The sequence below is a fragment of the Jaculus jaculus genome, chromosome 4 (genome assembly GCF_020740685.1).
Source record: "Jaculus jaculus isolate mJacJac1 chromosome 4, mJacJac1.mat.Y.cur, whole genome shotgun sequence".
Classification (NCBI taxonomy): Eukaryota; Metazoa; Chordata; class Mammalia; order Rodentia; family Dipodidae; genus Jaculus; species Jaculus jaculus.
Window position 1 is genome coordinate 650,417 of NC_059105.1, and position 26,057 is coordinate 676,473.

Consider the following 26,057-nt stretch of genomic DNA (forward strand, 5'->3'; position numbering starts at 1 on the left):
TGTTTATCAAACTGCCCAGTAAACACTTCTCTTAATATTCATACCCTTATATTAATGCTACTCTCACTTTTGGTAGAGAATCTTCTCTTTTCAGATGGCAGTGACCTTGGGACGACTCAGAAGGTATCATGGTGCTGAAGTGACTGGAGTGCTCAGTACTGTAATATCTCGATCACATCTTTCAAGGCTCAGGGTCTAATGTGAAAGAGGTGGTGGAAAGAATGTAAGAGCCAAAGGAAGGGTAGGACTCCTTACAACGTGCTCCCTCCAGACATAAAATGGCCTGGATATCCAAGACCTCATAATGCCTGGCACTACCTACACAAGATCATCATAAGAGAAGGAAAAGATCATGACATCAAAATAAAAGACAGACTGATTGAGATAGGAAGGGAATATGGTGGAGAATGGAATTTCAAAGGCGAAAGTGGATGGAGGGAGGGTATTACCATGGGATATTTTTTATAATCATGGATGATTTTAAGAATTGAGAAACAGAAAGAAATAAATGTATATGAGGCTATGCTTGTCTCTCACAAGCCAGCCTGGCAGCCTGTGTCCTTCCCGAATAAAACTTTTACTTTGTTTCAGAAAAAGAGAAAGAGAGAAAGGAAGGAAGGAAGGAAGGAAGGAAGGAAGGAAGGAAGGAAGGAAGGAAAGAAGGAAGGAAGGAAGGAAGGAACTGGATCTAAGGGCTGGAAAAGTGGCTCATCAGTTAAGGCGCTTGCCTGCAAAACCTAATGACCAGAGTTCAATTCCTCAGGACCCATGTAAAGTTAGATGTACAAAATGGTACATGCATCTAGAGTTCATTTGTAGCAGCTAGAGGCCCTGGTGTGCCCATTTTTTTCTCTCTCTCTGCCAAGTGTTGTGGCACACACCTTTAATCCCAGCACTTGAACTCAGGAAGCAGAGGTAGGAGGATCACCATGAGTTCTAGGCCACCCTGATACTACATAATTAATTTCAGGTCAGCCTGGGCTAGAGTGAGACCCTACCTCAAAAAAAAAACATTATATATATATATATATATATATATATATATATATATATATATATATATATATATATGAAACTGGATCTAACCAACAAGCTTCATTTCTATACCCTCTGCTGAGTTCCTGAACCACCGTAGCCTTCTCCTTAATAAAGCTGTGGTTGCGCTGGAGGGATAGCTTAGCGGTTAAGGCAATTGCCTGCAAAGCCAAAGGACCCAGGTTTGATTCACCAGGACCCACATTAGCCAGATGCACAAGGGGACACACATGTCTGGAGATCATCTGCAGTGGCTGGAGGCCCTGGCACACCCATTCTCATTCTCTCTCTCTCCCTCCCCCTCTTTCTCTGTCAAATAAATAAAAATACAATATTTTTTTAAAGATTTTTTTTTAAAAAGCTGGGCTGGAGTGATTGCTTAGTGGTTAAGTGCTTGACTGTGAAGCCTAAGGACCCAGTTCAAGGCTCGATTCCCCAGGACCCATGTTAGCCAGATACACAAGGGGTACATGCATCTGGAGTTCGTATGTAGTGGCTGGAAACCCTGTTGCGCCCATTCTCCCCCCCCCCCTCTCTGTGCCTCTTTCTCTCTCTGTTGCTCCCAAATAAAAATAAACAAAAAATTTAAAAGAAAAAGCTGTGGTTAAGGGATTTTCTAGGGCCTCAGGATCTGCAAGAAGACATTTTCTCATTCTTTTCCATTCAGTCACCTATTTCGTCAGTCATCAATACTTTCTGTTCTAACAGATTGCACTATAGTACTTCTGCTTGCATGTGTGCAAGTTAGGTGGGTGAGGGGGCACTAAGAACTGCAATACCACTATCTGAATGACTAAGAATAAGAATGTCCGGCAGCGGCTGCGCTAGCCTAGGCGGGAGGCGGAAGCGAGACCCCCACCCCGGTTTTCCAGAGGATCCACTGAACATAAGATGTTGCCACAAAATCTACCTCCCATATTTTTCTCTTTTACTGACGGGCTGAATAATTGCAGTTTTGAACAGGCACCTGGAGACTGTTGAAAAACTCTGAGGAACCTAATTAACACAGGATGACCTAGGAAAGATTTAAGCCTGCGACAAAATACTCATTAGTGAATGTGCCATTTTTTTTTTAGTATTTTCATACTTTTATTGGTGCTGAGGAACAGTACACAAACATTTCAATTGTACACAAGTCTTAACACACGTACCAAAAATCTAAAGACCATGTATTGTTTCTTTAGAAGTTATTCCAGTGACACCCAGCTTCAATCTTAGAGGCATTTTTCCTTATTAGGCTCTCGTGTACAAACACCTTCAAATGCTCACAATCTCTACTCAACTCCCACTGGTTCACAATTTTAGTATCATACACACTGCAAATGCAAATTTTTCATCTTTCACAGTACGTTATCAAAATTATTAAGAACACTGGACTACCACTACTAGAGATGTCACAGAGGCACACAGTGCTGACAACAGGGCAGTGACCAAGGAGTGGTTTTTTGTTTTTTTTCTTAGGAAACGGCTCTACTAAAAACACAGACTAGGAGTAATTGAAAATATTCAAGACATATTAAATGCACAAATGTGACTCCAAATTGCCATTTAGTATGCTTTGTATTGTAGGATATAAAACTAACCCCCCACCTATGGAATGTTAAGCTGACACCCAAGACAGTCAAAGCTTCCCATAATTCAATATCCCACTATTTTCTGGTTGTACCAAAAAATAAACAACCAGCAAATGATTTCACCTCTTAAAAAAAATCATTTACACTTAAAAAATGGGATGAGGTGGGATTCCCTCCTTTTAAAAAATGTTTCTAGAGCTACTAAAAAACTTGCATTTACAAAATAGTTGATAAAAAATATTCCTCTGGATTGTACAAGAAGGAGACAGGGATGCTGATGGACACGGTGGATGACTACTCAGCCTTGGCGTCTTCCTCTCCCGCTTCCTCAGAGGCTGGACTCTCCTCGCTCTTTGCCTCTCCGTTCTCGGCAGGTAGGTCTTCTTTAGTCTCTGGCTTAGTCACTTCAGCCTGCTTGCCCTTTGCTCCCCTCTTCCCTTTTGCTTGCACTTTTTTGTCTGAAGGTTTATCCTTTCCCGCTGCTTTTTTTGGCTTCGCTTCCACTTTCGCAGGAGCCGGTTTCGCGGACAGCCTGGCCGACCTGCGCTTGGGCTCGTCCTTCGCCGCGCCGTCGGCCGAGCTCACCTTCCTCTTGGGCATCTTGGTGGCGCGTGCGGATGCTGCGGGCCGGGGCGTGCGAGAACCTTCCCGAAGCTACGCTGCCTGCCCGCCGCCGCCGCTCCGCCTCCCCGAATGTGCCATTTTTGATGACATCAGATATTATTTCTGAAGTATTCATTTGACCTTCCATCAGGACTGACTTTTCAAATCTGCTCTGGGGGATATTAATGGAATATAGTCATGTCCACTCAAGACGAGAAGTAGATCAATTCTGAATATGCTGTGTCCTTGCTGGAACAGTTGAAATTATTCTATGAACAACAGTTGTTTACTGACATAGTGTTAATTGTTGAGGGCACTGAATTCCCTTGTCATAAGATGGTTCTTGCAACATGTAGCTCCTATTTCAGGGCCATGTTCATGAGTGGACCAAGTGAAAGCAAACAGACACATGTACACCTGAGAAATGTGGATGCTGCCACCTTACAGATAATAATAACTTAGGCATACACGGGTAACTTGACAATAAATGACAGCACTGTTGAACAGCTTTATGAAACAGCCTGCTTCCTACAGGTAAAAGATGTGTTACAACGTTGTCGGGATTATTTAATCAAAAAAAATTAATGCAGAAAATTGTGTGCGATTGTTGAGTTTTGCTGATCTCTTCAGTTGTGAAGAATTGAAACAAAGTGCTAAAAGAATGGTGGAGCATAAATTCACTGCTGTGTACCACCAGGAGGCTTCCATGCAGCTTTCACATGACCTACTGGTAGACATTCTCAGTAGTGACAATTTAAGGACACAGTGAAAACAGCAAAGAGGCAACCTACAACAGGGAACGTTATGACTGCAGGATCAATCTAACCACATGCCATTAGGCGCATGAATCCTTTTTCTGCTTAGACTTGTCTTCATAGAGTACAGGTTGTCCAGTCATTTGGTCATTTACCAGATGTGGACTTAAGTTGCTGGACTTGTAGTACAAATTGCTAGTCCTTCATTGTGCGGGTCTTTAGTTGTGTGGAGCTTTAATCAGTAAATGTCTCCACTTTCTGTATTACATTAACATTAGCTCATGCATATAACCACCACCTGCTGCTGATGTAGTTCTTCATCTTAAAGATTTAGAGTGGATTAACCAGGTCATTACATCTTAATTTAATAACAAGCATTACTGTAGAATGATTGTGTATAGACATTTGTTAAGTGTGTTTTGGGTTTTTTTTTTTTAACCTGATGTGTGTATGTTGTGGGGCGGGTGGGGGGTTGGATTAGGAAGGTGAACTGTTCAGGAATTGTCTGCACTAGTTGTACAGAAAAGCAGATAACTAGTGCTGCTGTGGCATTAATCCCAGGAACCACTAGCAGTAGTGGGGCACCGCCAATCTAACATGAGAATAGGTGCTTCATGATAAACATTATTACTAGCATGTTCAACTGCATGATGTTCTGGCACTGCATTTTGAATGACATTAATTTATTAAATAAATTGTATATATTAAAAAAAAAAAGAATGTCCACATCTTAAGCCTGGCATTCAGGAGGCAGAGATAAGAGGATCACTGTGAATTTGAGTCCAGCTCAGAACTACAAAGTGAGTTCCAGTTCCAGGGCTGGTGTAAGACTCTATCTCAAAAAAAAAAAAAAAAAAAGCAAACAGAGCTGAGCATGGTGGTACATGCTTTTAATCCTAGCACTCAGGTGGCAGAGGTAGGATGATCAGTCTGAGTTCGAGGCTATCCTGGGCTAGAGTGAGACCCTATTCAAAAAAACAAAAATAAATATATAAATATATAAATAAAAGAAAACAAACAAAAAAGAACATCCATGTCTCTGACACATACCATCCTACCACATTCCCAGAAGTCTGAGTAAAAGAAAAAAAATAGAAAGGAAAGGAAAGAAAAGAAAAACAGTGATCAATCATCCATGACAAAATAATAGCTTTGAAATGTAGAGCAGAGTCACATAATAGTTATGCATCTTAGAAACACATATGAGCTTTGTGAAATGCCTACATTATCCCCAAATTTAAGACGCTGAATTACTAGCTTTTTCTTCCGAGGTCAGACCAAAGTAAATTTTAAGCAGTTTATTTTCCATATTTAGAATGCTCATGTGGGAGCAATGACAAACATATGTCTACAATACTTTCTGGAATTTTACTATTTTTCCTGGCCAGAATGAAATCTTTTAAGTTTTTCTTTTTAATTTTTTGTTTATTTTTATTTATTTATTTATATGAGAGCGACACAGAGACAGAGAGGCAGATAGCGAGAATGTACACACCAGGACCTCCAGCCACTGCAAACTAACTCCAGACATATGCACCCACTTGTGCACATGGCTAACTTGGGTGCTGGGGAATCTAGCCTTGAACCGGGGTCCTTAGGATGAACAAGCAAGCGCTTAACCACTAAGCCATCTCTCCAGCCTGAAAACATTAAGGTTTTAATGGAGTAGGACGTTCTTCATCTACCAACTTAAAAATATATTTTTATTAATTTATTTGAGAGAGACAGAAAGAGGCAGAGAGAACATATGGGCATGCCAGGGCCTCTTGCCACTGCAAGCGTACTCCAGATGGATATATCACTTTGTGCTTCTGGCTTTATGTGGGTAGTGGGGAACTGAACCCAGGCTGATAGGCTTTGCAAGCAAGCACGTTTTACAGCTTATCCATATCCCCAGACCAAGCACGGAACTTAAGTAAGAATCTGTCCTCCTCTTTCTTCTCACATATTTAAGATAAAGTCTCTGCAATTTTTCTTTTCTTTGAGAAAGGGTCTTATGTAGCCCAGGCTAGCTTGAATTCCCTATATAGCCAAGGATAACTTTGAACTTATGACTCTCCTGCCTCTAACTCCTAAATGCTAGGATTGCACGGGCCACCACATTTGGTTTATGTGGTTCTGGGGATTAAACCTAGGGCTTCCTGCATGCTAGGCAAACACTGTGCCACATGAGATATATCCCCAGACTAATCTCCAAATCTTTTTTAAATTTCATTTCATTAATTTATTTGAGAGAGAGAAAGATGGAGATATATACAGAGAATGGGTATACCAGGGCCTCCAGCTGCTGCAAACAAACTCCAGATGCATGCACCACCCTGTGCAGCTGGTTTACTTGGGTCCTGGGAAATAGAACCTGAGTTCTTTGGATTCTCAGGCAAGTGTCTTAACCACTAAGCTGTCTTTCCAGCCACTACTTCTCTCTTAATAGAAAGAAAATGGAAGCCCGTGCTAAAAAATGTAAGTATACTAAAGACAGTGGAAAATGAGAAAATAGAGTAGCAATAACAAAGAATATGCTCATTAGAAATTGATCCCCTTTTTCCAGTGAAGGTACTGGGCAACCACTTTGTTGGGAAAGGCCTCACACACCCAAACTGTATCAAGAGTCTTTTTTGTTTTGTTTTTGCTTTTGAGATAGTCCCACTCTGTAGGTCTGGTCACCTCTACTGGTACTTAGAATGTAATCCAGGCTAGCCTCAAACCCCTGCCTCCCCAAGTGTTCATTCCTGGTGTTTGTTTTGTTTTATTTGTTTTGGGTTTTTTGAGGTAGGGTCTCACTGTAGCCCAGACTGACCTGAAATTCACTGAATAGTTTCAGGCTGGCCTCGAATTCACAGTGATTCTCCCATCTGTGCCTCTAGAGTGCTGAGATTAAAGGCATGCACATCACACCCATCCCATTTCTGTTATTTTTTTTTATTGGAGGGGGGAGAATAATATTGAAATTCAAACCCAGGGCCTTGGACATGCTAGCAAATGTCTTACCACTGAACTAAAGCCCTAGCCAGTGTATTATTTTAATCACTTAATACCAATTTTGCTAATAATACTAAATTTCAGGTAACAGAAAAGCTAAAACTCACATTAACTCCTAGTTCTTAAAAGTAGTGAGTCAAGAATTAGTAAAAGTAGAGGCTGGGCATAATGGTATACCTTTTAATCCAAGCCCTCCAGAGGCTGAGGAAGGAGGATTCCTGTGAGTTCAAGCCAGCCTGAGAGACTACATAGTGAATTCCAGGCCAGCCTGGGCTATAGCAAGACCCTACCTTGAAAAAACAAAAAACAACCCCCCAAAAAAAGAATTGGTAAAAATATACCTGCCCTAGATATCCCACCCTCTAAAATCTAGAATAGCTTCCTTTAAATGGAGTCTTGGGCACTCTCTGAATCTCTCATTTCAGAATTGGCCACTGTCTATACCTGACAAGACCACAGCTGAAATAAATTCTACTCCATAGTTTAGAATAACCAAGACATGATGATACATAATTTTCTTTTACATGGTTTTAAAATAAACTTAAGGCTCAAAATCAAGACTCTAGAGTTGAGGCTAGAAATCACTGTTCAAAAACAAAAAATTCATTCACTTAACTAAACACAAATCAAAACTTTACTAGATCAGAAAAACAGCCACTGTCCAACCTTTGGATAACCAAATATTACTAAAATAAATGTCAGAAGTCAATTAAAATAGGATGTAATTGAAGCCTATGTTCACACAGGTGCCACCCTGACCTCACCATAAAGATTTCTCTTGTTTAAACCAGTATAATAATAAATGCCCTTTATGCATAGAAGTATTTGAATCTAATTACAGTCGATATAAAGATCCATAAAACATATCTTACTTCATGCACTACTTTACAAAGACCTAGTAACTAAGTTTGTTTTGGCAAATGGTTTCTATAAATGAGAGTATCAAAAATCCTAGTAATTACTACTTACAAGTGAGATTAAGTATGTGTGTATTTGTGTGGGAGAGTGTTCGAGACAGGGCCTCAGGTCTCTAGCTGATATCAAACTTGCTATGTAGTTGTGAATGATGTTAAACTCTTGATCCTCCAGCCACTACTTCCTAAGAGGTGGGATTATAGGTGTCGGCCACTACACTTGTTGATATGTTGTTTAAATCAGCACTTAAGGGGCTGGGAAGATGGATGACATGTACCGGTTAAAGGTGCTTGCTTGCAAACCATGATGGCCCTGGTTTGATTCCCCAGTACCCATGTACAACTAGTGGTACATGCATCTGGAGCTTGTTTGCACTGGCAAGAGACCCTGGTGTGCCCATATTCTCTCTCTCTCAAATAAATAAATAAATAAATATTTTAAAGTATATCAACACTTAATCTTGTAGCTGAATTTGAAACCAGCCTGAGCTATATAAAAAGTGAGTTCTAGACCAGCCTGGGTTACTGAGACCCTGTCTCAAAAATCCAGATAAATAAATAATAGAAGTTTTTGGGTTAGAAAAATGGCTGAGCAGTTAAAGGCATTTGCATACAAAGCCTATTGGCCAGGGCTCAGCTGCCCAACTACCCACATAAAGCTGGATAGGCATTCATTTGCAGCAGCAACAGACCCTGGCACCTACCCACTACAAATAAATAAATAAATATTTTTTTTTATTTATTATTTCAGAGAAAGATGCAGATAGAGAATGGGCATGCCAGGGCCTCTAGCCACTGCAAATGAACTCCAGATGCATACACTACCTTGTGCATCTATCTTACAGATCAAGTCAAAACAAAAAAATAAAACTGGAGAGATGGCTTAGTGGTTAAAGTCACTTGCCTACAAAGTCTAAGGACCCAGGTTTGTTTCCCCAGTACCCAGGTAAGCCAGATGCAAAAGGTGCACATGCATCTCGAGTTCACTTGCAGTGGCCAGAGGCCCTGGTGTGCCCATTCTCTCACTCTTTCTCTCCTTTTCTCACTCTCTCAAATAAATAAACATAATATTTAAAAGAATAAAGCAATAGACCAGTCTCCCGCAGGAACAGATGCAAAAATTCTCAACAAAATACTGGGAAAGAAAATAAAGGAATCCACCAAAAAGATCATTCATGAGGACTGGAGAGATGGCTTAATGATTGAGGTACTTGCCTGTGAAGCCAAAGGACCCATGTAAGCCAGATACACAAGGTGACACAAGTTTTTGGAATTTGTTTGCAGGAACTGGAGACCCTGGCAAGCCCCTTCTCTTTCTCCCTCTCTCTTTTTCTCCCCTCTCTCTCCTTCATTCTCTCTCAATTAAGTAAAAATAAAATTAAAAAAAAGATCATTCACCCTGATCAGGTGGGTTTTATCCCAGAGATGCAAGGATGGTTCAACATATGTAAACCGATAAATGTAATATACCATATATACAAACTAAAGAACAAAAATCAAATGATCAGCTCAAGAGATGCAGAAAAGGCATTTGACAAAACCCAATATCCTTTCATGATAAAAGTCCTGAAAAAACTGGATATAGGAGGAATATATCTCCACATACTAAAGGCTGTTTATGACAAACCTACAGATAACACAATACTAAAGCATTTTTATTACAATCATGAACAAGACAAGGGTGTCCACTTTCTCCACTTTAATTTAATATAGTACTGGAAGTCTTAGCCATAGCAATAAGACAAGAGGTAAAAATAAAAGTGATACAAATAAAAAAGAAGTCAAAATTATCATTTCAAATGATACGATTCACTAAATTGGTTTCCTGTGTCTTCTTTGATTCCTTTGATTTCTTTGAACATATTTATAATTATTCTTTTGAAATCTTTCTCAGGCATTTCCTCTAACTCGTTCTCACTGGAGGTCATTTCTCATGCATTAATACTTTTTGGTGGATTTATATTGTCTTGATTTTTTGTGTTTCTTGTGTTATAATGTACATATTTTTGAATATTGGATTAACTTAATGCTTGGATTTTCTAATTAGCTGCAGTATTATTAGATGTATCAATCAATCTGATGTTATATATATTCAGGGTAGGAGCTTAAGGTACCAGGTATGGCTCTTGAGACTCTCAGAGTAGCTATAAAAGTGACCCTAGATGCCTGAGTAACTACAAAAGTGATCCTAGTTGCCTGCTATGAGATTATTCAAGTAGGTTGAGTGGAACAAAATAAAAGCAATTCTAAAATGTAACTACAATGTACACATTTAATGAAAAAGAGCACAGTATGTATGCAGGGGTAGGTATTATGACAACCAGATCCTATAACAAAGTCACAGTCCCTTAGGATATGTGTTGCCCCACACCCTTAATCCTGTCAACTAGAAGACTAAGACTTCTGTTCTGTTGAGTGTTCCAAGTCAGCTTGTAACCATGTAAGACCCTTCCCTAACGAATGACAGAAGAGGAAACAAATGACAAGCCCAAAATATAGCTTATTTAAGAATGGCAAATCCCAACCTACAGAATGGGAAAAAATCTTCGCCAGCTATATATCTGATAGAGGATTAATAGCTAGGGTATACAAAGAACTTAGAAAGTTAACTAATAAGGAATCAAACAAGCCAATCACAAAAATGGGCTACGGAGCTAAATAGAGAGTTCTCAAAGGAAAAATATGAATGGCATATAAGCATCTAAAAACATGTTCTATGTCACTAGTCATCAGGGAAATGCAGATTAAAACTACAATGAGATTCCATCTCACTCCTGTCACATTGGCCACCATCATGAAAATGAATGATCATAAATGTTGGCGGGGATGTGGAAAAAGAGGAACCTTCTACATTGTTGGTGGGAATGCAATCTGGTCCAGCCATTGTGGAAATCAGTGTGGAGGTTCCTAAAACAGTTAAAGATTGATCTACCATATGACCCAGCTATAGCACTCCTAGGCATATATCCTAAGGAATCATCTCATTTCCTTAGAAGTATATGCTCAACCATATTTATTGCTGCTCAATTTATAATAGCTGGGAAATGGAACCAGCCTAGATGTCCCTCAACAGATGAGTGGATAATGAAGATGTGGCACATTTATACAATGGAGTTCTACTCAGTGGTAGAGAAAAATGAAGTTATGAAATTTGCAGAAAAATGGATGGATCTGGAAAGGATTATATTAAGTGAGATAATCCAGGCCCAGAAAGCCAAGCACCACATGTTCTCCCTCATATGTGGATCCTAGCTACAGATGATTGGGCTTCTGCATGAGAAGGAAAAAACGCAGTAGCAGAGGCCAGTAAGTTAAAAAAACTGGAAGTCTACCATACCTGATTTTAAGATATATTCACAGAGCCATAGTAACAAAAACAGAATGATACTGGCACAAAACAGACATATAAATCAGTGGAACTAGAACACAGTACCCAGGTGTAAACCTAGGTAGCCACAGCCATATGATTTCTGACAAAAATGCTCAAAAAAGCCAGGAATGGTGGTGTACACCTTTAATCCCAGCACTCGGAAGGCAGAGATAGGATCATGAGTTCAAGGCCACCCTGAGACTACCTAGTGAATTCCAGGTCATCCTAGGCTACAGTGAGATCCTACCTTGAAAAACCAAAAAAAAAAAAAAAAAAAAAAAAAAAAAAAAAAAAAAAAAAAAAAAAATCACTGGAGTAAAAAGCCTCTTTAACAAATGGTACGGGGAAATCTGGGTATCTATATGTGGAAGGATGAAAATAAATACTTATCTTTCTCCCATACAAGATTCAAGTCCAAATGAACCAAAGGCCTTAATTTAAGCTTAAAACTCTGCAACTACTACAGAATAAATTTCAACATGTAGGCATAAGCAAGAGTTTTCTCAATAGAACCCCAGTTACCCAGGGAGTATGACAACTAATCAACTGTTGGGAACTCATGAAATTCAAAAGCATTTGTACAGCAAAGGACACTGTGAATAGAGCAAAACGGCAGCGAAAAGAATGAGAGAGTCGAGTGTAGTGGAACATGCCTTTAATCCCAGCACTCAGGAGGCAGAGGTAGGAGGATCACCATGAGTTCGAGGCCACCCTGAGAATACAGAGTGAATTCCAGGTCAGCTTGGGCTTGAGTGACACCCTACCTCGAAAAACCAAAAAAGAATAAGAGAAAATCTTTACCAGCTAGCCATCTGACAGAGGATTAATATCCTGGACACACAAATAATTCTAAAAACTAATGAGAAATCAAATAACCCAATCAAAGAATGGGCTACAAAACTGAATAGACAGTTCTCAATAGAAGAAATATAGATGGCCAATAAACATCTAAAACCATCAGGGAAATGCAAATTAAAAGTACTTTGGGATTCTATCTCACTCCTGTCAGAATGCCTATCATCAAGAAATCAAGTGACAATAAATGCTGGCCAGGGTGTGGGGAAACAGGAACACTTGTCCATTGTTGGTGGGATTATAAACTGGTATAGCAATGTGGAAATCAATGTGTAGGTTCCTGAGACAGCTAAAAATAGATTTACCATATGTTCCAGCTATACCACCTTGGGATATATACTATAAGGACTCTACTCATTACTACAGAGATACTTGCTCATCCATGTTTATTGCTGCTCTATTCACAATAGCTATGAAATGGTCCCAGACTAGATGCCCTTCAACTAATAAATGAATAAGGAAGATGTTGTATATTTACACAACGGAATTTTATTGAGCTTTGAAGAAAAAGGAAAATTGCAGGGAAATAGATGGATCTCAAAGAAACTACACTAAGCCAGGTAATTGAGGCTCAGAAAGTCAAACACTGCATGTTCTCTCTCATTTGTGGATCCTAGCTTCAAACATTCAGATTTATATGTGATTTTAAGTCATTAACAGAGATCAGGAAGGTAGAAAGGACCTAGGAGGGAGGAAGGAGAGGGAAAGACTTAATGAGAGAATATAGTACATATGTAAGCAGTGGGGCATAATATTGGGGGTATAATGATCTACATGTGATCAGGAGAGGAGGGGATGGGAGAGGGTTAATCAAAATTTAAGATGTTGTGAACAAGCCACATGGAAACCTAACTCTTCACTAGCTAATAGCATATATGGTAAAGAGAGAGAGAGAGAGAGAGAGAGAGTTTCAGCAGAAGTATCGTGTGGAGGTAAATAATGTGCCAAGAAGCCATTGATTATTATGGCAGGAGGAGATATCACTGGGGGCAGATTCTAGGGGTCCCTCCCAGAGGTGTTTGGGAACAGATCTGAATTCAAGCCGAAAGATGTGAAGAACTGTCTGAGATCAGGGGTCTTGCTTGCTACTTTCAGTTTGTACTGGCTGTTTGGTTTTCTCTTTGCTTGGATATATGTAAACAGCTTCGTCTGCCATTGATGGAACTTCTCCCTAGATCTGTAAGCTTGAAATAAATCCCTTCCTTCCATAAACACTGCCTGGTTAGTTATTTATTCATCCCAGCATCATGGAACTGACTACAAGAAAAATTTGCTACTGAGAGTGGGGTATTGCTGAGATGAATCTGACCATGTGGATTCTGGTCTGTAGACTCTTCCTCACCCCTGGATAAGTGTGAGAAGGTGTGCATGGGTTCAATGGAGGGATTGCAGGAGACATTTAAAAGAACCAAAATTTACTCAATATCAATAACTCTTTCCACACAAAAGAGTGACTTTCAGGCTAAACAAAGATGAGCACCATGCCTAAGGGATCTCATCTGTCTACAGGTTCCTAAACACAGACTTAACGGAAGACAATTTCTCAGCTCTATCATTTCCTCTTGTCCTTGTTTATAAGTGGTAGACAATAATATGCTATTTAAAGACATGGAAGCTGGAATCTGAGAAAAAGATTGGTGTTCCTTTATGGCATTTCTTGCTAGACAGAATAGGTCAAATGGGTAAATGGAGTCAAGGTATTTGATCATGTTATAAACTCCTTAAGTCAACAACCATTGAGCTTGCCAAACTGAAATCAGATGATTTAATTCTTAAAAACATCAGAGGCTTAAACCCATCCTGAACACAGACCACTTGGGCCTACATTGCATTTGATACATCTTGTATGCTTTGATGAATGATGTATGGGCTGGGGGAGCTCAGGAGGACTCAAGACCAGGGCTGGCTAAGGTGAGCATGGATATCCTAGCTCTTATCCACCTTGCTCCAGGAGGCACACAGACTGCACTGTGTGTCCCCTAGTTTGGAAAGACAGGAAATTGGGTTCAGGGATCCTGTAACCATAATTTCTCTTCTCCAAAACCCAGTTCTGGAGGGATGCTCCCCTCCAACTAAAAGATAAGGGACAGGATGGGGTACAGCCTGTCTCTAGACTCTTTATTTCTTCATCTTTCATCTCCCAGATGGGACTATTTGCATCCAAGGTCACTACTATCCTAGTTAAAAATTAACCTCAGACTAGAAGCTGCTGCCAGGGTGAGAAAGAATACAAAACAGAAGGTGCTGCCAGGGTGGGAAAGGATACACATGGGCCCTTAGACCATGTGGATGTTTCCACTCCTCACCCTTTGGTTCTCAGAGTAACCTCCCTTGCTTTGATCTGTAGATTCTCCCTCACCCCTCTTGACTTCTGAATAAATAAAATAATTCTGAATAAATACAATAATTCACTAAAATAATTAATTCTTCTCAGTCTTTCTTTCCCTCTTCTTCTTCTTCTTCTTCTTCTTCTTCTTCTTCTTCTTCTTCTCCTTCTTCTTCTTCTTCTTCTCCTTCTCCTTCTCCTTCTCCTTCTCCTTCTCCTTCTCCTTCTCCTTCTCCTTCTCCTTCTCCTTCTCCTTCTCCTTCTCCTTCTCCTTCTCCTTCTCCTTCTTCTTCTTCTTCTTTTTTTTTTTTGAGGCAGGGGCTCACTGTACCTCTGGCTGACCTGGAATTCACTGTGTAGACTCAGGATGGCCTTGAACTCACAGCAATTCTCCTACTTCTGCCTCCCAAGTGTTGGGATTAAAGACGAGCACCACCATACCACCATGCCAGGCCTATTTCAATTCTTTAAGTAAAGCAGGCATGAGCTCAGGTTTGGGGTGCTTTTTTGTTCAAGGTAAGGTCTCTCTCTAGCCCAGGCTGACCCAGAATTCAGTATGTAGTTTTGGGGTAACCTCAAACTCATGGCAATCCCCCTACCTCTGCCTCCCAAATTCTGAGATTAAAGGCATGTGCCACCACACTGGGCTATGAGCTCAGATTTGGGATTTGTGTTTCTGCCCCCAAAAGTAAGTGCCATTTTACCTGCAATTAGGAAGATGCAAACTGATCCTTGCTGTTATAAGAGGAGAAAGTGAAAAGACTCAGAGCAGAACACAGCCACATTTTTTAAAGTATTTTACTTAGCTGGGCAGAATACTGCATGCCTTTAATCCCAGCACTCGGGAAGCAGAGTTAGGAAGATTGCTATGAGTTCAAAGCCACCCTGAGACACAGTAAATTCCATGTCAAGTCTAGACCTTACCTTGAAAAAGCAAAATAAATATATTATTTACTTATTTACTTAGAATGGGTACGCCAGGGCCTATAGCCACTGCAAACAAACACTAGAGGCATGCGCCACCATGTGCATCTGGCTTAGGTGGGTTCTAGGGAATTGAACTTGGGTCTCAGGTTTTGCAGACAAGTGCCTTAGCCACTAAGCCACCTCTTAAATCCATACAATTACAATTTAATAAAACATACTGAATTTTAACTCCCTCTAAAAGGTACATCAGTGACTTAACACAATGTAAAACAGTACTACATATAACTCAGGACATTCAACAGTAATTTTTTTCTAAATGAATTTTTAAAAATTTTGTTAACTACTAGTTATATCAATTGCTAAAGATAATAGTAATATTCAACTAATAGAATTAATAATCTTAATTTACTGAATGTGTAGCAAGCTCTAAATATTTTGAAACTTTCACAAAGGTATTTCTGATTTCATTAGGTATAAAATGACTCCTCTTTCTCTGTGCCTCTTTCTCTCTCTCAAATAAATAAATAAAAATAAAGATTTTTTTTAAAAAAAAGACTCAAATGCCCTTAAGGTGAATTTTACAGACAATGATTATGGCATATTTATGATTCAAAACTAAATATATTTTTTTCCCTTTGGGTCTTAGTTTTAGTTAATAAAAATTATTAGATAGGACAAAAAGACATTACAAAAATAAATATTAAGTAGTGTGATTATTTTTCTCTCCCTTTTTTTGTTTTATGATTTTGTTTTTGTTTTTAGTATAGAATATCTGATGGCTACAGTAGTGAAAATTCTTTCTAAGAACTGACTTGAGAAGCTTTGGGAACCCTGTTAAATTCCCACACCTTTGACCTATTTCCTACAGGAGAGTCACTTATGAATTGGCCAAAGAGTGACCAATGTTACCTTTCCAGGGTTCAAAGGTTACCCAGTTTCAGTTGTGCTTCCTAAAAATAGGGTGACTCAGAAAGTCATTAATGCTCCGTTAAAATGGTATTCGGCTAACTCCTTAGCTATGACCATAAGAAAAGCATTTGGTTTCCTTTGAGTTCTTGAATCTCAGCACTAAATACCTGCTAGCCAATAACACCCAAGGGAGAAGCCATCTTTCCTGGGGCTTCAGGCAGGATAATAGCTGCAGGTCTCTCCCACCAAGTTCTCCAAAGTACAGCTGCTCCTCCCTGCTTTCTGCATTAAGGCACTACTCTTCTTATTTTTCTGTGTAGCAGCTTTCTGTTGGTAGTCCTGGTGGTAGTGTTTTTGAGACAGGTTCTCCCTAAATCCCAGGTCTGCCTAGAATGTGCTATTTAGCCAGGGCTGGTCTTGAAGTCATAATAATCCTTCTGCTTTAGCTCCATTATGGGATTACAGACAGGTGCTACTACTCCAATCTTATTTCTGTAACAGAAGTATCTAAGCACAAATGAAGCTCTGGCAGGCATTCTCATTGGGCATGATGGGTCACTTATAACTCTGTACACAGAAGGCTAAGGCAGGAGGAACCCAGAGAGTTAAAGGCCAGTCTGGTCTCAATAAACAACCAAAAAACCAAAACCAGACTAAACTTATACATTACATATGAGAATAAATTTTCCTGAGTAGCTAACCTACTGAAGACCAATTAGCTTTCAGGGAACTATAGTAGTATGAATGCAAATGTATATCCCCCATAGCCTCAGGTGTTTTTTGATTAATATTTGATTTGATTTGATTTGTTTAGTCTTCAGCAGATGGAGTGCTGCTGGCAAGGGTATGTCACTGGGGATGGATCTTGAACCAGTCTGGGCTCTGGCTGTTCATGTTTGCTGGTGTTGGCTTTTGTCTCTCTGCTGTGGATGTATGGAAGTGAGCTAGTTTCTTCCACCATGATGGGGTTTCTCCTGGAATCTCGAAGCCTAAAATAAACACTTTCCTCCCATAAGCTGCTTCTGGTCAGATATTTATCTCAGCGATGAGACAGTAACTGCAACAGGAACTTTTCAAAAATAATTGACAGGGATATAATTCAATTGGTAGAATGCTTGCATAACATTCACAAAACCCTGGGTTTAATCCCTAGCACTACATATATTGGGCATGATGGTGCATATCTGTAATCCCAGCACTTGGGAGGTAGAGACAAAAGGATTAGAATAATGTTATACTTGGGTATACAGCAAGTTTCAGGCCAACTCAGGCTACATACAACCCTGTCTGAAAAAAAAAAAAACAAACCTGTACAATTGAAAACATAAGTTCTATGGGCACGGCATAATGAAGATTATTATGTGAGGACTTTATTTTTATTTTTTAGTTGATTTACAGATTCCATTGTATACCACCTTCCTATGTCTTGTTCCCCTGTATACCTCCTCCTGATGCCAGACTTACTAAATACTACTTCCTTCATGTCAGGCTTTCTTCTTCATGTCTGCTCAATCCTTTCACTAGTGCCTTAAGCAGGAAGGGCTGAAACCATGCTCAGACCAAGGTGCTGATGATACACTCTGAGGCCATATAGAATTTCCCCCCACAAACATCAGGCACCTACCCAGGTGGCTGTGTGCTAAAAGTCTGGTTAAAGCAAAATCTGATTGCAATTTGTGTCCTTAAGCTATCCTCTCAAAGTGAAAAGAGTGGAACCTATCAAAGTTACAAGAGTACTACTTCCCAAACTAAAAAGAGGAGTTGATTCACTGTTTCCCAAGATTTTGGTGAATGTTCACGAAAACAACACTTGGTTACACTGATAAATGTGCAAGTCCTTACCAGCAAAATGGAATTTGGTATATAACACCTGGCTTTTAAAATACATAAGGAAATGGGCATTAAAGTTCATTTTTCTTGCCAGGCATGGTAGCACACACCTTTAATCCCAGCACTTGGGAGGTAGAGGTAGGAGGATCGCCATGAGTTCGAAGCTACTCTGAGACTACATAGTGAATTCCAGGTCAGCCTGGGCTACAGTGAGACCCTACCTAGAAAAACCAAAACAAGAAAAAAAAATTCATTTTTTCTTGGCAGTCATTTTTCTCACTGGGGGATGAGAGGAACTGATGGTGGAACAAGAGGCAGGACTGGGGCTGGGAGTCAACAAAAAATATGTTTGACGGCTGTCGGGATGACTTAGCAGTTAAGACGTTTGCCCTCAAAGCCAAAGGGCCCAGGTTCGATTCCCCAGGACCCATGTTAGCCAGATGCACAAGAGGGCACATGCATCTGGGATTCGTTTGCAATGGCTAGCTAGAGGCTCTGGCATGCCCATTCTCTCACTCTCCATACCTCTTTCTCTGTCAAATAAATAATAAATAAATAAAAATAAAATATTTTAAAAATATGCTTGAAAACAGCAAAATGAATGATTCTTAAATCTTTGTAAATCAACTAAAAAATAAAAATAAAGTCCTCACATAATAATATTCGTTATGCCATGCCCCATTTGTAGTCTTTTAAAACTGTCTAGAAGGTCCTGAGTTTGTAATCACTAATAAAGAAAATATCTGGGCTGAAGAGATGGCTTAGCGGTTAAGGTATTTGCCTGCAAAGGCAAAGGATCCCGGTTCAACTCTAGGATCCATGTAGCCAGATGCACAAGGGTGCACATGCATCTAGAGGTTGTTTGCAGTGGCTGGAGGACCTGGAGTGCCCATTTTCTGTCTCTCTCTCACTCCCTCTGCCTCTTTCTCTCTCCCAAATAAATAAATATATTTTTTTTTTAAAAATTAAAGAAAATATCTAAGCAATAAAGAAAAAAATATGCTTTTACCTCAATGTCAAATATTTCCATGGTGTTGTCCAGGAGCTTTACTCTGAGGTGCAGGTGTTTCTCTTGCATCCTGGGTGACAGTGTCTGCCCTGACTCAAGGGTACTCACTCCAACAGGGGTCTGAGCACTCAAGCGTGCCCCTGCAGTCTGTAAGATTCTGTATGTCCCTTCTATGTCTCCCATTCTTCACCATTTGAAACTGAAGAAAACACTAAAACAAACACAAAACATACCAAGGCATTAGCACAGTATTTGGATATAAAAATAATATAAGCAAGCCAGGCATGGTGATACACACCTTTAATCCTTTAATCTCAGCACTTGGGAGGAAGAGGTAGGAGAATCACTGTGAGTTTGAGGCCACCCTGAGACTACATAGTGAATCCCAGATCAGCCTGAACTATGGTTAGACCCTACCTTGAAAAACCAAAATAATAATAGTAATAATATAAGCAAATAATCATTTGGACATGGGAACTCTACCATTTTCAAGACTTATATGAGTCGTAAATTAAATCACATACTTAGATTAAACTATATACACACTGATAACAAAACAAACAAACAACAACAAAAAAAAGCAACATCAGTTCTAAAGCAGCCTGGGGAGACAGGAAACAGAAAACAACACAATGCAACCTTCTATCAAAAAGTAAAGTTGAAGCCAGGCGTGGTGGCACATGCCTTTATTCCCAGCACTCGTGAGGCAGAGGTAGGAGGATTGCCATGAGTTCTAGGCCACCCTGAGATGACATAGTTAATTCCAGGTCAGCCTGGACCACAGTGAGATCCTACCTCGAAAAACCAAAAAAAAAAAAAAAAAAAAAAGTAAAGTTGTAAACCAGGCATGGTGGAGCATGCCTTTAATCCCAGCAGTTGGGAGGCAGAGATAGGAGGATTGCTGTGAGTTCGAGGCCACTCTGAGACTACATAATGAATTCCAAGTCAGCCTGGGCCAGAGTGAGACCCTACCTTGGAAAAAAAAATAAAGTAAAGGTGTGGAGGCTGGAGAGATGGCTTAGAGATGGTTAGGTGCTTGCTTGAGAAGCCTAAGGACCATGGTTCAAGGCTTGATTACCCAGTACCCATGTAAGCCGGATGCACAAAGTGGCACATGCATTTGGAGTTCCTTTGCAGTGGCTGGAGGCTCTGGTGTGCCCATTCTCTCTGTCTCTCTGCCTCTTTCTCTCTCTTTCTGTTGCTCTCAAATAAATAAAAGTAAACAAAAATTTTAAAAAGTAAAGGTGTATAAGAAATTATTAACTTTGGCAGAGAAGGAGAAACCTAGAGCTTCTAGCAGTCACATAAAGCATCTAGGATCAGCTCCAGCTTCAGCTCTGGTGGTCCCTTCACTGGGAACAGCTACATACCTGGAGCCCTGGCATAACCACAGTGAAGGTTCCTCCACTCACATCAACCTCATAATATCAAGAAACCTAAAGGAGACTAGGGACCAGCTGAGCCACTCCTGAAGGAGAAGACAACAGACCAGCTGAGCAGCTCCAGAACAACTTAAGGCACTCTCCATCACTCCCCTACCCCAAACACAAGCACCGGGAAACCACCAAAGAATTTGGGAATCCAAGGGATCTTGGCCACCCCCCAGCCACCTAGCATCCAGCACAGCCAATTCATGGATCCAACCAGCCTAGCTGAAACAAGTTTTAATCTCTACTCTTTTTTGTTTGTTTGTTTTTCACGGTAGGGTCTTGCTCTACTTCAGGCTGTCCTGGAATTCACTAAGTAGTCTCACCGTAGCCTCAAACTCATGGTGATCCTCCTACCTCTTCTCTCAAGTGCTGAGACTAAAGGCATATGCCACTACTTCTGACTTCTTTTCTTTTTAAATTTTTATTAACATTTTCCATGATTATAAAAACATATCCCATTGTAATACCCTCCCTTCCCCCCTCACACTTTCCCCTTTGAAATTCCATTCTCCATCATATTACCTCTCCATTTCAGTCATTATACTTATATATATACAATACCATCCTATTAAGTATCCTCCTCCCTTCCTTTCTCTTCCCTTTAGATCTCCTTTTTAACTTATTGGCCTCTGCTAGTAAGTATTTTCCTTCTCACGCAGAAGCCCAAACATCTATAGCTAGGTCCACACATGAGGCAGAACATGTGGCATTTGGCTTTCTGGGCCTGGATTACCTCACTTTTCTGACTTCTTTTAATTCCCATTCTTGCATAAATATTCTGTGCTGATTTTGATTGAGTGTGTATATTGCTCAGTTGAATTTGCCTGTATTTTGCTCCACCCAGCCCACTAGAAACTTGTGTAGCAAGCAAACTCAACATATGGGTCACTTCTGCTGTTATTCTGGGAGTAATAGAAGACCCATTCCTGGCACCTTAGGCTCCTACCTGAAGATAACTTCAGATTTACAAGTCTAAAACACAGCAGATAATTAGAAAACCCAAGCATAAAATTAACTCAAGATGCAAAAATGTACATTATAATACAAGCAACACAAAAAATCAACACAATGTATTTTACCAAAAATTATAAATCCATCAGAAATGACCTCTAGTGAGACATGAAATGCCTGACAAAGAATTCAAAAGCATGATTATAACTATGTACAAAGAAATTAAAGGAAGCTGGGCATGGTGGTGGTCCTCAGGAGGCAGAGGTAGGAGGATCACCGTGAGTTCAAGGCCACCCTGAGACTACATAGTAAATCACAGGTCAGCTTGGGCTACAGGGAGACCCTACCTTGAAAAACCAAAATAAGTAAATTAATTAAAGGAATCGGACTGGAGAGATGAATCAACAGTTAAGGCACTTGCCATCAAAACCTAATGATCCAATTTTCCAGTTCCCATGTTAACCCAGATGAACAAGGTAGTGTGTGTATCTGGAGTTCATTTGCAGTGGCTGAAGGCCCTGGTATGCCCATTCTCATTTTTTCTCTCTCTCTCTGTCACTCTCAAATAAATAAAAATAAACAAAATTTAAAAAAAAGAAATTAGAGGGCTGGAGAGGTGGCATCATGGTTAAAGCACTTACCTCTGAAGCTTAGGGACCCAGGTTCAAGTCCCCAGTACCCATGTACCCATGTAAGCCAGATGCACAAGGTTGTGTATGTTTCTGGAGTTTGTTGATAAATGTAATATACTTTATAAATGGACTGAAGAACCAAAATAATCACATGATCATCTCAATAGATACAGAAAAGGCACTTGACAAAATCCAATATCCCTTCATGGAAAAAGACCTAAAGAGAATGGGAATAGAAGCAACATATCTCATCTCATAATAAACACTATTTATGACAAACCTCTAGCCAACATTATCCTAAAGGCTATTTATGACAAACTTACAGCCAACATAATACCAAACGGAGAAACACTTAAAGCTTTTCCACTAAAATCAGGAACAGACAAGGATGTCTGCTGTCTCTACTTACTGAACATAGTACTGGAAGTCTTACCTACAGCAATATGGCAAAAGATACAAATAAAAGTGATGTGATTGGAAAGGAAGAGATAAAATTATCATTATTTCCAGATGGTGGTATTATATACAAAGGACCCTAAAGATTCTACCAGCAAACTATTAAGAGTTGATAAACACTTCTAGTAATGTAGGAGGATAAAAAATTAACACACAGAAATCAGTAGCCTTCATAGATACTGACAACAAAAATGGTGAAGATGAAATCAGGGAAACACTCCCATTCACAATTACCTCAAAAAAGAAAAAAAAATAAAGTAACTTGGAATAAACCCAAGCAAGGAAGTGAAGTATATCTATAATGAAAACTTTAAAACAGTCTAGAGAGAAACTGAAGAAGATATTAGGAAATGAAAAGACATTCATGTTCTTGGATTGGAAAAATCAATATTGCGAAAATGCCAATCTTACCAAAAGTAATCTGCACATTTAGTGCAATCCTCATCAATATTTCAATGGCATTCTTTACAGAAATAGAAAAAAAATCCTAAACTTCATTTGGAAGTACAAAAAAAAATCAAATAAATTTTACATTTTAGCCTTTAGCTACGAAATTTTCCAGCAGGTATTGAGCTACTTAAAAACAAAACAGAATGTTCCCAAGCATTCATCATTAGACAATTGGAATTTTTTTGTTGTTGTTGGTTTTGTAACCTACTAAAATGGTTAGGCTATTCAACATTCCACATTCAAAAATTTTGTACAGTGGTGAGTAATGGGGGATCTTCAATGTTTATTTTAAAATAAATAAAGTAAGTTCTTGACTTAACAAAAAAAACTCAGGAAGATGGCAGCGTAGGTACCACACCAAAGCAGCCTAGGGAGGAAAAAAGACCAAAAAACTCAGCAAAATACACATGTTTACTAAAAAGTGAGGTGTATAGGAAATTGAAGCATAAGCAGAGAAGTAGAAAAGATCCAGAGCATCCAGAGCCTGCACAGGCCTGCAGAAGCAGCTCCGGCAGTTCGGCCAACCACAGTGGCAGTGGTGCACCAAAAAGCTGCCAGGCTTAGCTCCAGCTGCAGGAAAAGCCAGGTGCAGGGAGCTTCCACTCACACCAAGCTCTCCGCAGCTCAGGAAACGTGAAGGGAGAGTGGCAGTGAGCAGCGGAGGAGCAGACCACAAGGTAGAAGAACACATGGAACAGCAAGAGAACAGGAGCAGCTACGGCTCCCTCCCCTCCCCCACCGCCTGTGCCCAGCTCTGCCGAACAGAGCAGTGATCTTGGGACACGGCCATGCCAACTTGAGCCAACAGCGGGACCCAAGCAGGAGCAGAGTCCGGCAGCGACAGCAGTGGCACCGGCACCGATAACAGCGGCCCCAACAGCAGCAAATCCAGTAGCGGCAGCAGAGGCAGACCCAGCAGCAGCAGCTTCAGAGGCAGCAGCAGCAGTGGACCCAGCAGCAGCAGCTTCAGCAGCGGCAGCTACAGCAGCAGCAGCAGTAGAGACAGCAGCAGTGGTAGACACAGCAGCAGCAGCAGCAGCAGCTTTAGCTGCAGCGGTGACAAACCCAGCAGAGGCAGCTTTAACAGCAGCAGTTCCAGCAGCGGGTATGCTTATCTGCAGGGCCACAGTTGCCAGGCTCAGTTAGCCCTGCAGGAAAAGCCAGCGCCCAGCTCCAGAAATCAGAACAGCAGCCCGACGACGCAGCCAGCAACTAGACTGAGACCAAAATCATCCAAGGTAACTGGGATTGCACCAGGGAAGGGTCTCACTTGGTCACAGCTGACTTGGATGCTTCAACAGACCAGAAACCTTAACCTCTTTGTTGATAGAGGATCTGGTTGTTATAATAACTACTCTGGCATACATACTTGGGGCTGTTTTTGATTGAATGGGTACAGTGTTTAGTTAAATGTGAGAATCTACCTTTTATTCCACTCAGCCTACTTGAATACTTCCATAGCAGGGAAAGTCAACCCCTAGGAGCACCTTTGTAGATACTCTGAGAGCCTTAAGAGACACACCTAACACCTTAAGCTCCTACCCTGAAAACATATAACATCAAATCAATTGATACAGCTAAGAATACCCAGCTAGCTAGAAAATCCAAGCATTAACTTAATCCAAGATGCAAAAATATATACATTACAACACAAAAAAACACTAAAAAGCAAGGCAACATAAATCCACCTAAGAGTATTAATGCATCAGAAATGACCTCCAGTGAGAATGAGTTAGAGGAAATGCCTGAGAAAGATTTCAAAAGAATGATTGTAAATATGTTCAGAGGTCAAAGAATAAATCAAAGGAGTCAAAGAGGAAATCAAAGGAATCAAAGAAGACACAGGACACCAATTTCATGAACTAAAGAAGGCAATACAAGACATAAATAAGGAAATAGAAATAATAAAGAAAAACCAGTCAGAATTACTGCAAATGAAGAACACAGTTAATGAAATAAAAAACTCTGTAGAAAATTTCACCAGTAGAATGGATGAAGGAGAGGACAGAATATCTAAGCTAGAAGACCAGGTGGCAGATCTAATACAGTCCAACAAAGAGAAAGACAAACTTATAGAAAAGTATGAGTGGGAATTTCAAGATATTCGGGACACTATGAAAAGATCAAATGTAAGAATTCAGGGCATAGTAGAAGGAGAAGAATTCTACTCCAAAGGCATAGTAGGTGTCTTCAACAAAATCAAAGAAGAAAATTTCCCCCAAATAGGGAAAGAGGTGCCAATGCAGATACAGGAATCCTTTAGTATACCAGCCAGACAAAACCTGGAAAGAACCTGTCCTCGCCATATTATAATCAAACTTCCAAAAACACAAACCAAAGAAAAAATATTGAAAGCAGTTAAAGAGAAAAATCAAGTTACCTACAAAAGCAAGCCCATCAGGATTACAGCAGATTATTCAACACAAACTTTAAAAGCCAGAAGGACTTGGAGTGATATATTCCAAGTTCTGAAAGATAACAACTGTCAACCAAAGTTAACTTTATCCTGCAAAGCTATCCATTCAAATAGACAGAGAAATAAGGACATTCCATGACAAAAGCAGGTTAAAGGAATATTTGAAGACAAAACCAGCTCTACAGAAAATACTTGATAGAATCCTCCATGCTGAAGAAAAGGAAAAGCACACATATAAGGAACCAAGAAAAAACAAGCAATACTCAAATACTAGTTAACACAAGAGAGCACAGGTAGAACCAGAACCCTCTCCCCCAAAAGGCAAACATAAATCCACACCTTTCAATAATATCTGTTAATATCAACGGCCTCAATGCCCCAACGAAAAGACATAGGTTTGCAGACTGGGTTAAAAAGCAGGATCCTACAATTTGTTGTCTCCAAGAAACTCACCTTTCTACAAAGGATAGACATTATCTTAGGATGAAAGGTTGGAAAATGGTGTTTCAAGCAAATGGGCCTAGAAAACAAGCAGGGGTTGCTATCCTAATATCTGACAAGGTAGACTTTAGTCCAATGTTACTCAAGAAAGATAAGGAAGGTCACTTTATATTGATTAAGGGCACACTCCAACAG

At 40.0% G+C, this 26,057-nt stretch overlaps 2 protein-coding genes across 4 annotated transcripts in view; both read right to left on the reverse strand.

Moving 5' to 3' along the window:
- Farp2 (FERM, ARH/RhoGEF and pleckstrin domain protein 2) overlaps positions 1-26,057 on the reverse strand; it is a 194,924-nt gene that overhangs the window by 141,667 nt on the left and 27,200 nt on the right. For all 3 annotated transcript variants that reach the window (XM_045147476.1, XM_004667766.2, XM_045147475.1), the window contains exon 2: positions 19,087-19,297. In XM_045147476.1, coding sequence (XP_045003411.1) covers positions 19,087-19,269 — 183 coding nt within the window. In that variant the 5' untranslated portion in view covers positions 19,270-19,297. The remainder of the gene's footprint in view (positions 1-19,086; positions 19,298-26,057) is intronic.
- On the reverse strand, positions 2,112-3,231 carry LOC123460112 (non-histone chromosomal protein HMG-14). The gene has a single exon (XM_045147483.1). It carries the CDS (start codon positions 3,207-3,209, stop codon positions 2,904-2,906), a length of 306 nt encoding a protein of 101 aa, XP_045003418.1. The 5' UTR covers positions 3,210-3,231; the 3' UTR covers positions 2,112-2,903.